A 14334-nucleotide genomic window follows, 5' to 3' on the forward strand; every position below is an offset into this window, starting at 1 on the left:
GGGCTGGATGTAGACACCCCGGAATCCCTGGAGCCACGCAGCCAGGAGCTCTTCGAGCCAGGAGGAAGGTAGCCAGTTGCAGCGGCCGGTACTTGGTGGAGGACAAACAGAAGAGCAGGTTCCCGGTAAGCGTTTTTTTTTTCCGGGAAGGAATTTTTTCGGTCCGGGCTCTTTGGGAGAGGAGGGTTAGGCATGCATGCCTAGATGCGGAATAGTGCATTGATGTGGTTTATCACCTCGCGGTAATCGACCTCGGTAATCTCCTCGAATGTCTCATCCAGAACGTGTGCAATGCGCTTGCGCAGGTTTATCAGGAGAGCCACCGTGGTCCTTGTCCCAGCCAGGCTAACGTGTCCGCACTGCTGTGCCGCAAGGGGACCATTGCTGCACACAGGCAAGCTGCATATGGGCCAGGGCAGAAGCCGCATTGCAGAAGACGACCCTCCCTTGCTTCCCAGGTCACCCTCAGCAGCGAGATATCGTACAGGACGAACTCCTGTGGAAAATGTTGGGACAGTGTTCAGTGTAGGTGTCCCCTGAAGCTGTTGACTCTCCCCAAGGCACAAAAACCCAGAGGACAGTGCAGCCCTGAAACAATCAGTCCCCCTTACCATTTTGAGGCTCCCGTGAGATATGTGCGCTCTGTTTTGGACGGGAAAATTATGCTATTGTGTAGACCCTGTGTGTTTTCTACTCCTTAAGTGCGGGGGAATCATTACTCTGTCTGGTATAAACGATGCTGCCTCTGTTAACTGCTGCATTTTGCCTATACAGCTGCATCAACCTTGAGACCTCAGCCGTCCCTCCTATCGCCTGCTCAGAGACTGCAAAGACTCAGGAAGAGACCGCGAAAAAGCAAAGAAGACATGCTGCAAGAAGTGATGCAGCCATCTACTAAAGAGAATGAGAAAGCACAGGACTGGAGGGAGAGAGAAAGCAGGATCCGCCAGGAAAACGCAGCGCACCGGCAGCAAAGCACGGAGCGGCTCATAAGCATCCTGGAGCACCAAGCAGACACTATCCAGGAGCTCGTAGCCATGCAGAAGGAGCAGTACCGCAAACACAAACGCCACCCCCCCCCCCCACAGCCCTTGTCCCAAAACTCTTTCCATTGTGCCCCACTGTCACCTCCAACCCACTTTCCCCAACTTCCGGGTTCCTCACACCACCAGCTGCCTCCAACACCAGTGTCTTCACCACCCAGCCCTGAAAACCACGACTCTTACCCTCTGCGCTCAACCCCCATCACCGTGCAATATAGCTGCCCTGAAGTGCAGCACTCACTGCACAGCACACCAGACAGGACATATGCGAATCTGTGATTGTACTGTTCCCCACTCCACCCCCTTGTTTCTTTTCAATAAATGGATTTTTTGGCTTTGAAAACATTCTTTATTATTGCATAAAGTAAAAGACTCCTTAGCCCAGGAAATAAACAGGCACTGCAAGTCTGCTTAGCAAACACTGATTACTAAAGATTGGAACTACTACACTTCACTCCCGTGCAGGGCACCAGATATCACTGCTGGTTTTCAGCCTCAAATTGCTCCCTCAAGGCATCCCTAATCCTTGTAGCCCCGCGCTGGGCCCCTGTAATAGCCCTGCTCTCTGGCTGTGCAAATCCAGCCTCCAGGTGTTGAACCTCGGAGGTCCATGCCTGAGTGAAATTTTCACCCTTTCCTTCACAAATATTATGGAAGGCACAGCACGCGGATATAACCGCGGGGATGCTGTTTTCGGCCAAGTCCAGCTTCCCATACAAAGATCGCCAGCGGGCCTTTAAACGGCCAAAGGCACACTCCACAGTCATTCGGCACCGGCTCAGCCTGTAGTTGAACCGTTCGTTGCTGCTGTCAAGGCTCCCTGTGTAGGGTTTCATGAGCCATGGCATTAACAGGTAAGCAGGATCTCCGCGGATCACAATGGGCATTTCAACTTCCTCTACCGTGATCTTCCGCTCTAGGAAAAAAGTCCCGGCCTGCATCTTCCTGAACAGCCAAGTGTTCCGAAAGATGCGTGCGTCATGCACCTTTCCGGGCCAGCCTGTGTTAATGTCAATGAAACGCCCACAGTGATCCACAAGCGCCTGGAGAACCATAAAGAAATACCCCTTCCGATTAACGTACTCGGATCCTAGGTGGGGTGGTGCCAGAATAGGAATGTGCGTCCCATCTATCGCCCCTCCACAGTTAGGGAACCCCATTTGTGCAAAGCCATCCACTATTTCCTGCACATTACCCAGAGTCACAGTTCTTCTGAGTAGGATGCAATTAATGGCCTTGCAAACTTGCATCAACATGATTCCAACGGTCGACTTTCCCACTCCAAACTGGTTTGCGACCGACCGGTAGCTGTCTGGAGTTGCCAGCTTCCAGATTGTAATAGCCACCCACTGCTCCACTGGCAGGGCAGCTCTCAATCTTGTGTCCTTGTGCCGCAGGGTGGGGGCGAGCTCCTCACACAGTCTCATGAAAGTGGCTTTTCTCATCCGAAAGTTCCGCAGCCACTGCTCGTCATCCCAGACTTCCATGACGATGTGATCCCACCACTCGGTGCTTGTTTCCCGAGCCCAAAAGCGGCGTTCCACAGTGCTGAGCACGTCCGTGAATGCCACGAGCAATTTCGTGTCATACACATTACGCGGCTCGATAGCATCGTCGGACTCCTCACCCTCACTGTCACTTTGGATCTTAAGGAATAGTTCGACAGCCAAACGTGATGTGCTGGTGAGACTCGTCAGCATACACCTCAGCAGTTCGGGCTCCATTTCCCGCAGACAGATTGCGCTGCACAGAAACCGTTGAAAGATGGCGCCAAAGGTGGACAGAAACAAAGGGATTTCTGGGATGCGAAGTGATGCATCACGGGGCATTGGGACAGGACCCAGAATGCCCTGCACCCACGCCCCCTTCCCACAACCCACAGCGCCAGAATGGGAAAAGGTGCTCTGTGGGATAGCTGCCCATAATGCACCGCTCCCAATAGCGCTGCAATTGCCGCAAATGTGGCCACGACAGTGTGCTGGGCAGCTGTCGGTGTGGACAGACTGCAGCGCTTTCCCTACTCAGCTGCACGAAGTCAGGTTTAACTCACAGTGCTGTACATCTGCAAGTGTAGCCAAGGCCTAAGGAAGGAGATTCCACCACCTCCCTAGGTAACCCATTCCAGTGCTTCACCACCCCCCTAGTGAAAAAGTTTTTCCTAATATCCAACCAAGACCTCCCCCACCGCAACTTGAGACCAGTGTAGGGCTGGGCAGTGCTCGGCCAGGGGTTGGCGGTGCGGGGCCGGGGGCTGGAGCTGGCGGTGCGGGGCTGGGATTGGGGGCCGGCGGTGCCCCAGGGCCCGAGCCAAGCCGGGTGGGAGACGCCGGAGGGCCCTGGGCCGACCGGCTGGCCGGCCGCCAAAGGGAGCCGCTCGGCCGGGGTGGCCGGACTGGGCCGCGCCCCCCCGCCCCAGCTTGCCTGTTGCTTCAGGCTTCCCACAAATCAAATGTTCGCGGGAAGCAGGGGAGGGGGAGGGGTGGGGGGGGGGCAAAGCGTCCAGGGGAGGGGCCGGAGTTGGGGCAGGGCCGGGGCCCGTGGAGTGTCCTCTTTTTGGATCCTTAAAATATGGTAACCCTACACTCCAGGTACCCTGTGTCTAGCTCCCTGCAGCCAGGCCCTTCTCTCCCTGAACACAGAGAGAGACACTAGAGCTCCTGGCTCCCAGGCTCTTTATACAGGCCAGTGGGTTCGCGTGGCCCCAGCTGCTGCCACTTCCCCCTCCCCCCAGTCAGCTCAACCTTCACGCTGCCGGCTCCCTGGGCTCTCTCAGGCCCTTCCAGGCAGGAGCAGGTGTCCACCCTGCTACACCCCTCTAATGCCTTTGTGGGGACCCCCCCTTTCCACATCAGAGCAAATCACAGCCCAGCAGTGCAGGATGTGGGGCTGGAGGTCAGCCCAGACCATCCCCGTGGCCCCTTCTGGCCTCAGAAGCTCTGACCGCAGCCCTGTGTATTGCGCTGATGGGCCAGTGGCTTCGCTTGGGTGTGAGCGGGTTGAACAAGCCCCAGGGCACAGTGCAGGGCTGTGAAGAAGCCAGGGAGCTGGCTCCTTGTGTGCCACCTGCCCCCAAGGGTGGGGAGGATATCTCCCTCCCCGGCCCCTGGCTCTCTGTGCCCACAGCTGGGCTCTGTTCAGTCTGTAAACTCTGGGCCATGGTACGCTTCTCCCAGGCCTGGGGCCCCATGAAACCAGAGGGAGGGTTGGGCCGGGGGAGGGGCTGTGCCACGTGGCATGACTTATCAGGAGCGAGGGATGCCGTCTTTGTGGGCATTTCACTGGCCGGCTCAGAGCAGGCTGGCTTCCCTCTGAGCATCGTGGGTTCAAATCTTACCCAGGACATTCACGGCTCTGTGAGCACAGGTTCAATCTAAGCCCCAATGGCCAGGTGGCCACAAGCTACAGCCTATTTGATGCTAGGGAGTGGGACCCATCTACACTAGAGCCGGAGCCATGTTCAACGTCACCAGGCTTTGCCCATTGACCCTGGGATGCCACCGGCAGAAAGGCCAAGGAACGAGGAGAGGGACTGAACTCCCCTCTCAGCCCTTGAGCCGGACACTGGGGCAGCCCTCTGGCCGGGATGAGTGAGGACGCCTAGCCTACTGCAGCTGCCCGTGTGTACCAGCCCGGGGTCAGGCAGGGCTCCCCATGGGCCTTGGAGATTCCAAGCCAGCGACAGAGGAACCCAGGCCAGGAATAAAATCGCACGGTGTATTATTCTGCAGCATTGACAGTGGTGAGGCGTCACCCTGGGGATCCCCTCTCCACACACAGGTGTGGGATCCTTATTCCCAGCCCCCTCTCCTGTGTGCAGGGGCACATCCAGCATCCTTCCCCCACCACTGCCCCACCCAGCAGCACCTCCCCAACCTGCCGTGTCCCCGAGAGGCAGGTGTGTGCCATCTGCTGGGCGCCCTGGGTTGACGCTGAGGGCCCTGTTATTTCTTTTTATAGAGTGAGGTCATCCGCCAACGTTCCCAGCTCAGATGTTCCCAGCCCCAGCCCTTCTCCGCGCTCTCCTGAGCCAAGAATGCACTGTGCGCCTCCTCACCCCGCTGGGGGGGCTCGTAAATGTCTCCCCGCTGAGGCTGGGCCAGAATAAGGAGAGCTGCACAATTAGCTAGCAGGTCTGAACTTAACCTCGTAACCACTGACAGCCGCTGCCAGGGGGGAGGGCCAACCCCCTCCCCTCCCAGCACGGGGAGTCGCTGAGCAGCACAAGGGGATCAGAACTGGGAGCCGTCGGCTGCATTAGCACTTATACGGGGATTTATAAAGGAGGATGCTTGCCAGACAAAGAGGATTGCTTTTTTTGGTAGAATCACAGCTCTAGAAGAGGGGGAAGGCAGTGGGTGGGGTGCAGCGGATTGCAGTCAAGCATTTGATACTGTGTCTGGTGAAGTCTTAATTGAAAAACTAATTCCAATTGTGGTGGGTCAGAAGAGAGCCACCTGGGCCGAATGCTGGCTGGCAGGCCACCAGCCCGCAGGAACAAGGAACCCCATCGTGTCTGCAGGGCACTAAGGGATCCCAGTTACATGCGGCCTTATTCAACGGCAGTCCTGCTCCAGAAGAGAAGCAGAGAATGTCCAGTGAAGCGTATGGATGGTCCTTGCCATGCTGGGAGTTGTGATAGGGAAATAAACCCCACATGAGCAAACCACACCCGCGTGGCCCAGAACACCCTGAGCAAGGGAGCAGAGAGAGGACCAGTTTAATTATTAATGTGGTTACGCTGGAAGGCGCTAATGGTCATCTGGGGAGTCCTGGATCCACACACACACCTCGTTAAAGCCAATGGATGTGGCCAAGCCCCCCTCCTTCAGGCTCAAAAGAAGGAGCACTCAAGCCCCTTTATGTAATAAAGACAGCTGCAGACAAGGGAGGTGACTGCTCAAGGCTATGGGGCGTATGGCCAGTCAGAGCAACCCCAGGTAGATTAACAGGGGTTTCCTTAGCTGCAAACCAGGGGCTAGGATTTTGGTTGCAGGCTGTGTGTGTTAGAGGCAGAGAGCCAGCAGAAGTGTGACGCTGTGTCAAAGCAGAGGCAGTGGGCTCCTTGGGCACAGAGATCGCTGGAGAGGCAGGCCTGGGGATTTCTGAGCAAGGACACTGCCTGCTGCTGGTTTCTTCTGTGATCAAACAGGACTCTGTGGACAAAGACTAGAGCTGACTGGTATAATTTATTCCTCACCTAACAGAAACAACCCTGCAAGGCCCCGAGTACGGGTGAACCGCCCGGCCTGAAGGGGCAGTAAGATTGTAGCATTGCCAAGGGACCACCTGCAGGGCTGCACGGATGCAAACAAGAGACAGCTCTGCCCAAAGAACTTACCGTCTCAGGTCCTGATGCTGCTAACACTGGTGCACATGCTTCACTTTAGCACGGCACATTCACTGTCCTAAAGCTAAATATATCCAGGACTTATTGGACAGGCCAGGCCAAGGGGAGGGAAAACAACTAGCTCACGGTCACCCAACTGGCCCATGGCAGTACCAGGTCTGGAACCCACGTCTCCTCTGAGTCCCCACGCAGCAGCCTATTAGGTTTCCTTCACCAGACTTGGGAGGAGCAAGTTATCAGCTTGGCAAACTTCACCCAGGACTTAACTTGCAAGGAGGAGATGTGAATACCCAGGAGGACAGACAAATGATCCAAAGAGACCTAGCAAGGTTAGAACCCTAGTTGGGGAATGCCAAAAGGAGAGTCAGCTGATGCATGGGAGGGAGTGAACTTTTCCTCAGAGCGAGGAGCCCCTTGGGACATGGTCCTGGTTAAGGTAATGCAGTAACCCTCATTGGGCACCTGTAATGTGTAAGGGGGATACTGCAGCTGGCCCATCCTGTGACCACGTGTTGGAACCCTGCAGGGGCTGCTAATCGGCTCCTGGGCACAGGTGGCAGTTGTTGGCTAAGCAAAGGGAGCGGGCACCAGGGAAGGGTCTGTCTTGGATCTGAATCCCTAGGAAATAGCCATGCCTGGGCAGATGACTTGGGCTGCAGTTTCTTGATAAAGCCAGGAAGAAGAGGGGGTTTGGGCACCGCGCCAGAGGGGTGCATCCTCATTACTTGGGACATTAAACTACCTAGCACAGGTGACTAGAGAACAGATGAGGAACCCTGTTGCAGGGAGAGGGACTTGGGTTTTCATGGATCTTTCCCATCTCTGTGGGCCGGTCTGTAGACCAGTTAGGGCAGTTTGATTACGTTTCTCAGGGCTGTGAAAAACGTCATGCCCTGGGCAATAGTTAAGCTGATCTCAGCCCCGCTGTAGACACCATTAAATGCAGCGATCACCTTTCAGAGAGGTGGGTTTACTACAGCGAGGGAAGAACCGCTCCAGCCATGGTAATGTCTACACTACAGCCACAGCATTTCTAGTGTAGACAGCCTGAGGCCATGCAAGAGGGTGCATTAAGCGAGCTGCGTCTGCTGGGGAGCAGCAGGGTAATGGTTAACAATACCAGCACTTAAAGGGACACTCGCAGGTCCAATTTACACCCAAATGTGGGATTTAGTAAAAAGCGGTCGCAAACACGGCACAGGACGGCAATATTTCCATGATGTGTTCAGTGTTTGTTTCTCATTCCAATGGAAAGAGTTTCTTTTTAAACAAAACCAGTCGTCCCCTGTGGCATTGGCTGGGCCAGCGCACAAGGAGCCGGGAAGGGAAATATGCTGAAGAGTGCAAGGACCGGGACAAACAGGTTTCTGCACCTGAGTCAAGGGAGAGGCAGGAAGTGGCGGAATCTCATGAACCAGGAGGAGGTTTTTGGACAGCAAAGAGCCAGGTTTAATCATCTCTGGGAGCATTAAGGCGAGAGGGCCAGATCCAGGGCTGCAGACGAAGTGCAGCTCTGGTGTGGGGGCAGAGGGGGGTTTCAGCTACCCCAGTGGATGCCTGTCATGGAGTGGGGGTGGGGTGGGGAAGACACCCCCCCCGGCTTCCTGCTATTCACCATGACTCTCAGCCAGCCAGTAAAGCAGAAGGTTTATTTATTGAACACAGTCCAAGACAGGTCTTGGAGGCACAGACAATAGGACCCCCTCAGTTAGGTCCATCTTGGGGTCCCAGGGGCACCACAGCCCCACTGGGGGGCAGAGCCCCAGCCAGGGTCCCTCCATTACCAGCCAGCTCCTGCAACCCTCACTCCCTCCAGCGTCTCTCACCCAGCCTCGCCCCCCAGTCTTTGTTCAGTTTCCCAGGCAAAGGTGTCACCTGGCCCCAGCCTCCTCCTGGGTTCTCACGTTACATGCTCCAGTATCTTCCCTCAAGGCCAGTCTCCCATCCCCCAATGTAGACCGTCCTAACCACACTCCCCACTCAGCATTCAAAGACCACATTAAGAACAGTCCCAGTTCATCACAATGCCCCCCGCCTCTGGGCAGCTCTACTCTGGGCCAGCTGCCAAAGGGGCTCGGTGGTTATACGCGGAGGGCATGCCCCCTCCGCTGGGAGCAGATGGACGAGTCCCGTTCTGCAAAGGCGGCTCTGTGGATCAGTGCTGTGACTGCATGCAGTGGAGAACCTAGGAGCATCCCTGGACAGGGCTGCAGAGCCACACCCCCCAGTGGGCAGGGAGGGCGCGAGATGCTGCCGGTTGATGCTCTATAGCTGTATGAATTGGCACGTGGATCCCTAACCTGGTCTCTAGACCCTCAGGTCACGAGTTGCTGAATTCATCAGGAGAATGAACTTTGACGGCTTTGCCTGCGGCGGCCCATCTGTTGTGTCTCTCCCCCAGCACCCCTTTAGGAGATCAGGCCCTACTTGTGGGGAGCCTCTTATTGCCAAAGGTCCACACTGCCCACTGGGAGAGACCTCTTAGATCTGGTGAATGAAGGTGAAAAACTGATGGAGAAGCAACCACACATCCCCAGGCAGATACAAGACACCTAGGACATGACTCCCCAGGCAATGCACCTGCAGCCGTCCAAAGGGGTTCTGCCAGCACTGGCTTCAGGCCCCTCCCTCACATGGGTTTCACCCATTGCCATAGAAGCAGGCACAGAGCAAGACCCTCTGTCTGCTCCCTCTCCCTTTTCCCCAGACCTCGAGCTGAGTCACCAGGCCACTCACTCCAGAAGAAGGCATGAAATGAAGCCAAGAGCGCTGTGCTCCCAGCGCAGGCAGCTCCTGGGTTGTGGTCTTGGACGTACGTCCCCCCACCACATAGTGGCAGGGCGGTGATCTCTAGGTGCAGATGAGGGAGAGGGCAGCAAAGGGGTGAAAGTCATGGCGATGGAGTTCAGAACAAAGTCTGGAATCGGGGGCGTGTCTGGTGCTCAAAATAAAGGGCTGACTTTCCATATTTAGTCCAAATAAACACAGGCCAGGCTGGGAGCAGGGAGCTGCCAGACTAGAGCCTTCCAGGGCAGACCCAGCCCAATTCCCCACATGGGAGGCAAGGCTGAGCCAAGAGACCCTGCCCAGCCCTTGTGTCACCACAGTACCCAGCTGCTGCCCTTGGGTAGCTTCTGCTGACCCAGAGCCCCCAGGTCCCCCTGCTCAGGGGCAGGGCAGGAGGAGATGGCAAGTGCTGCTTAGGAGCGGGCAGCATCCTCCCAGGCCATGCGAGCAGCTGGCAGGTTGCCATGGGGACAGTGACACCTGCAGCTCAGAGGACATTCCCTTCCCACGGCATTGAGGGACTGAGGGAGCCACCCTCTCTGCACAGCCTGACCCAGATACAGAGATGGGGATAGAAGCAGCCCTGGACCAAGCTCCCCACCCCTAACCCCAGTGGGTAACCTCAGTCTGTCTCCCTAAGATCTCCCCAGCCTCACAGCTATACCCCCATCCTCTCACAGCCTCCCAACCCCCAGATACACAGCTGGCCCAGCCCAGTCTGTTCAGATGCCTGCCCAGCCATGGGCGCTAGCCCCCACTCAGCTGACAGTCTGCTTCCCTACCCCCCTTACTTGGAAGGGGGCCCCTCGGTCAGCCTGACTCTGGCAGGGATAGTTTCCACCCCACTCCCTAGCAGGGCATCGCCCCTTGGCCTAGCACTGGAGAGGCTACTGGGGCTTGCTCACCCTCTCACGAGAGAGACAGGGAGGGCTGCAGGAGGGAATGTAAAGACCAGCTGGCTGTTACTACTAGCCATTCCCCTTGGGCCACTGGGATCTGGGAATGCCCGGGGGGCAGGGCTACTATGGGAAAGGCAGCAGGATGGGGTGGCCCAACCGTAAGTTGTACTTGCCTCATACCCCCAGCTCGGCACGTGACTTTCAGTGAATCACTGATATCCCCGGACCTCGGCTTCCTCTTCTAGCACTGTGACCTCACTGCATTAATTAGTGTTTTTAAACACACTGAACACCTGCCGAGCTACTAAAGTGTTATAATTACCCAGTTAGCCAAGGCATGCACCTGCCCCCTCCCACCCCACTGCCTTCTATTGGTAGAATCAGAGCGCCCCAGCTGTGTGTCATGATCCCTGTTTTACTAACAGCTGCCGGAGATTCTCCTTTAGCTCCCACAGAAGGGGTAGAAGGAGCAGAGGTCCATACCCGGCTGTAACCCTGGGATTTCAAACGGCCAGTGTAGCACAATAAAGTCTTGAGGGGCCACAGATTTGTTGCAACATTTCTCACAGTCTTTTGGAATCTTCTACAGCATTTGCCTGTGCTGTGCCACTAATAACCCCACTTCTTCCCCTGTGGCCTTTGAACCTGCTCCACTTTGGTTTTGTCCTTGGCTGGCTGTCTGGATTCTTGCAATTTGTACTGCTCACATCACTGTGGTATCCGGGCCCCAACACCACGCAGTGCTCACCCGACAGAAGGGCCGGCTCTTCTCCCCATTCGCCGGCTGTGATGTGGTGCGGCAGCCCAGCACAAAAACCACAGGTTCCACCCCATCAGGCCTCTTCTCCTGGGAGAGCATCAGCCCCTGGTCACGCACACAGAGACCATCAAACCGGCACCTACGCACAGCCATTCCCCAGTGCTCCCCGCTGTCGAGCACAGCCCCCCCAGCATGGGGTTTGTAGGCATCACACAGAGAGGGGTGTTAAAGAGTGATTTCAAGGCGTGGCCTTGCGGGTGTTTTCCCACACATATGGCAGCATGGGAGAGAGCACGATGGCATGGTGGGGAACATGCCAATGGGTGCCGGAGGGTGGCGTGGGAGGTGTGGCTGGGTAAGGGTCTATATGGAGGGCAGGGACGGGCTAGGCGGGGACGAAGGCCAAAGACAAGGCATCTGGGGAGTGGAGCAGGGGGCAGCGGTACAGCGACACGGAGAGGAGTGGCAACAAGTCCTGGAGATAGTGGGGCAGTGGATGCCAACGCGGGCTCCGCCCCCAAAACAGGCAGCCCGCCCCCATGCCCTCCCCCCAGCGCGGGCTCCGCCCCCCCAGCACAGGCTCCGCCCCCAGAACAGGCAGCCCCCCCCCATGCCCTTCCCCCAGTGCGGCCTCAGCCCCCCAACATCCAATCCCTGTACAGTACAGCGTGCCCCGTCCCGCAACCCCCAGGCACGGGCACCTCCCTAGCCCAGCCCCGCCCCGCGCCATTCAGAACTACACGCCCCAGAATGCCGCGGGCGGGGCGGGGCTCTGGCCACGGGGCGGGGAGGTCAATGAATTGAAATGAGCCAATGGAGAAGCAGCGTGAGCCGGATTGGGCGGTCCGCGCCTGGTGACTGGTGGGAGTGGGTGTGTGGGCGGGGCTGGCAGGCGGGGGTTGGGGGCTGGCGCGGCGGGCGCCGCTCAGTCCCAGCTGCGGCAGGAGCGGAGAGGAGCCGGGACGTGGCCGGGGCTCATGGCCTGGCCGAAGCAACGCTACGAGAGGTGCGCGGGGCAGCGCTCCGGATTAGAGGGGAGGCAGGCACTGACTAATCCGGATTGAGGGTTTGGAGGGGTAGCGGCCAGTGTGGGTTAAAGGACTGGCCGTTCCTAGTTGAGGATGGGGGCGGTGCTCTCCGATCCGGATTAAGGAATTAGTGGATCTGGCTAATCCCAGGGTGGGAGGTCGGGTGGTCTCTAATCTGGATTGTACAATTGGGGAGATTGCCAAATCTGGATTGGGGTGCTGTTTGCTAATCCAGATTAAAGAGGGGGGGGGAAGATGTTGACCAACCCCTCCCCCCAACCCAAACAAACCCCAAAGTTGGGAAAGTCTCTCATTTAAACCAAGCCCTGGCTCCCTGGGGCAAACTATTCCAGAGCCCTGCCCTGTGGGTTTTTCCTTCCCTTCCTTAAAGCGTCCGGTAGTGCCTACTGTCAGAGATGAGCGACTTGTCTCATCTGGTTTGGCAGTTCCTACTTCCTTTAGTCCATTCGGGGGGGGGGCGAACATAGAACCAATCTGCATTAAGGAAATCTGGGACCCCGGCCAGTGCCAGCGTAGAACCTGGTAGGAGTGGGTGTATGCAGCCTTTCACCACAGGACTAGTTTATTTGGACCTGAGACAAGCCATGCCTGAAAGCTGCCAATGGCTATTTGGTGGTTTATGTGAAATGAGCTCGATACCCACCTCACAGCTGGGGCTCACTGGCGACCAGAGTTGGCTCAGCGGAGAAGCCGTGGATGGGACGGGCTCCTTGTCGCCCCAGAGCAGAGTCCTCCACTTTGTCTAGTAGCCTGATGACTTTCACCAGCACTAAACTCTGAGGGCAACAAATACCATGGGCAGGGCAGGGGGAATTGGTCAGTACTAAAAAAGGTGGGTATGCTTGGACCAGCCAATCCACAATAATAAACTGGGGGTAACTGATATGATTGGCCACTTCCCTTTCTGGTTGTAGTTCTTTATGCCCAAATATTGCACCTCTCTGAGGTGGAATGTCTCTTATTTTGGTTTTAATAAGATCAAGCTGTATTTGGGGAATCTCTCTTCCTGATCAAAAAGGAGGTGTTGGTGGGTGGGTGGATGGTGTCTCTGGATTAATCGATTGGGGAGGGAGCGTGGTTAAGGGGCGCTGGCAGATCTAGATGCATGAACGTGGGGTGTAGTGCTGGAGAAGTAGTCGGAAGCCTTGTGTGAGTGGGACGGATGCATTCAGCTCAGGCTTTGCCTCTGGCAGAGCATAGGGTGTTGGTGAGGATCTTGGAGTGTGCTATGGTTTGCTTTCAGAGTGACTCTGTTTCCAGCCCTGGGATTAGCAACCAGTGAAACAGCTGTAGGTTGATCCCATTTGCCTTTCGTCAGAGGTTTAATAAATCCAGGAATCTCTTTGCAGCTTCGCTGACATCCTGCAATCTGTTCCTTTGCAGAATTCCTTCTGTGAGCTGGCAGTCCCAGAACAGCACGGGCCCTGACCCCGGCCCTACGGCCCGCTCCCATCCACTCACTTCCACGCAGCATCCAGCCCTGAGAGCTGCCCAGAACAGTGCAGTCACTGATACCAGGCCTGCATTTGGCGTGAAGGGAGGCAAGCATGTCTGAAGAGAACCTCCTGAGCATGGATGAGGGAGCCCTCCGGAAACTGGTGAGTCCCTCCTGAGGTGCAGCCCCATGGGAACGTGCGTGTGTATCTTGTCGGTAGCTCCTGACCTTGGCCGCGTCCTCTCCGCAGAGCGCTCAGACCTTCCCTGCTGAAAGAAAAGAGAAACCACTGCTCCATTCACCTTTCTGCTTGAGCCTTTCCCCTGATAGTGTGGCACCTGTAGCGCGTGGTGGTTGGCTGAGCGCTGGGGCACTCTGGGTGCCTGGGAGTATGTGTCAGGTGTTCCACTGTAATCAGGATGGGACGAAGAAATGGAAACAACTCCTGTAATTTCCAGAGCACAACCTGGGCAGGACGTATGTAGAGCCTGCTGCCAGAGTCAGGCCCTGCCCACTGGGGTTGTGGCTCTGTTTCTGTTTACACTGTAACTGTTGCTGGGCTGGGGGGGACTCAGGTACAGCCCTGCCATGCTTTGGTCTTGCAGTGTAAATGGGACGTTTGTGCACCTAGGCTCTGGCACAGTTTGGGATCTGGTTGAGACCAGTTCTCTCTCCATGGTGGAGGCAGATCAATGCCGTGGCTGTTCGGCCCTGTCTACACTTCCTTTGAAACTGGTTTCCTAGCTGCTGGCTTGCTCGGTGCCTGGTGGCGTTGCTGCGCTATGGGCACGCGATCGGGTGAGCTTGGCTGGCACAGCCGGAGGGGTTGGGAGGCTGCTTGTTTGTAACTCAGGAGGTAAAACATCTCTGCCTGCTCCCCAGAGACCCCCTGGGCCAGGTCTGGGCCTGGGAACGGCGTGAGCGTGGCTGAAGTGAAGCAGTGCTAGTTTGTACTCAGGCCTGGGCATAACAGAAGGGTGAGCGGTCCTAGCCCACTGCTGTGTGCGGTGGGGG

At 56.7% G+C, this 14334-nt stretch overlaps 1 protein-coding gene across 1 annotated transcript in view; it reads left to right on the top strand.

Annotated features, from left to right (window-relative positions):
* The first annotated feature begins 11755 nt into the window (after nucleotides 1–11755).
* SMTN (smoothelin) overlaps nucleotides 11756–14334 on the top strand; it is a 56000-nt gene continuing 53421 nt past the window's right edge. Inside the window, exons 1-2 of the mRNA XM_054006225.1 lie at nucleotides 11756–11842; nucleotides 13269–13483. Of these exons, the coding sequence (XP_053862200.1) occupies nucleotides 13433–13483 (51 nt within the window). The 5' untranslated portion in view covers nucleotides 11756–11842; nucleotides 13269–13432. The remainder of the gene's footprint in view (nucleotides 11843–13268; nucleotides 13484–14334) is intronic.

The sequence above is a fragment of the Malaclemys terrapin genome, chromosome 16, assembly GCF_027887155.1.
Source record: "Malaclemys terrapin pileata isolate rMalTer1 chromosome 16, rMalTer1.hap1, whole genome shotgun sequence".
NCBI classification, from domain to species: domain Eukaryota; kingdom Metazoa; phylum Chordata; order Testudines; family Emydidae; genus Malaclemys; species Malaclemys terrapin.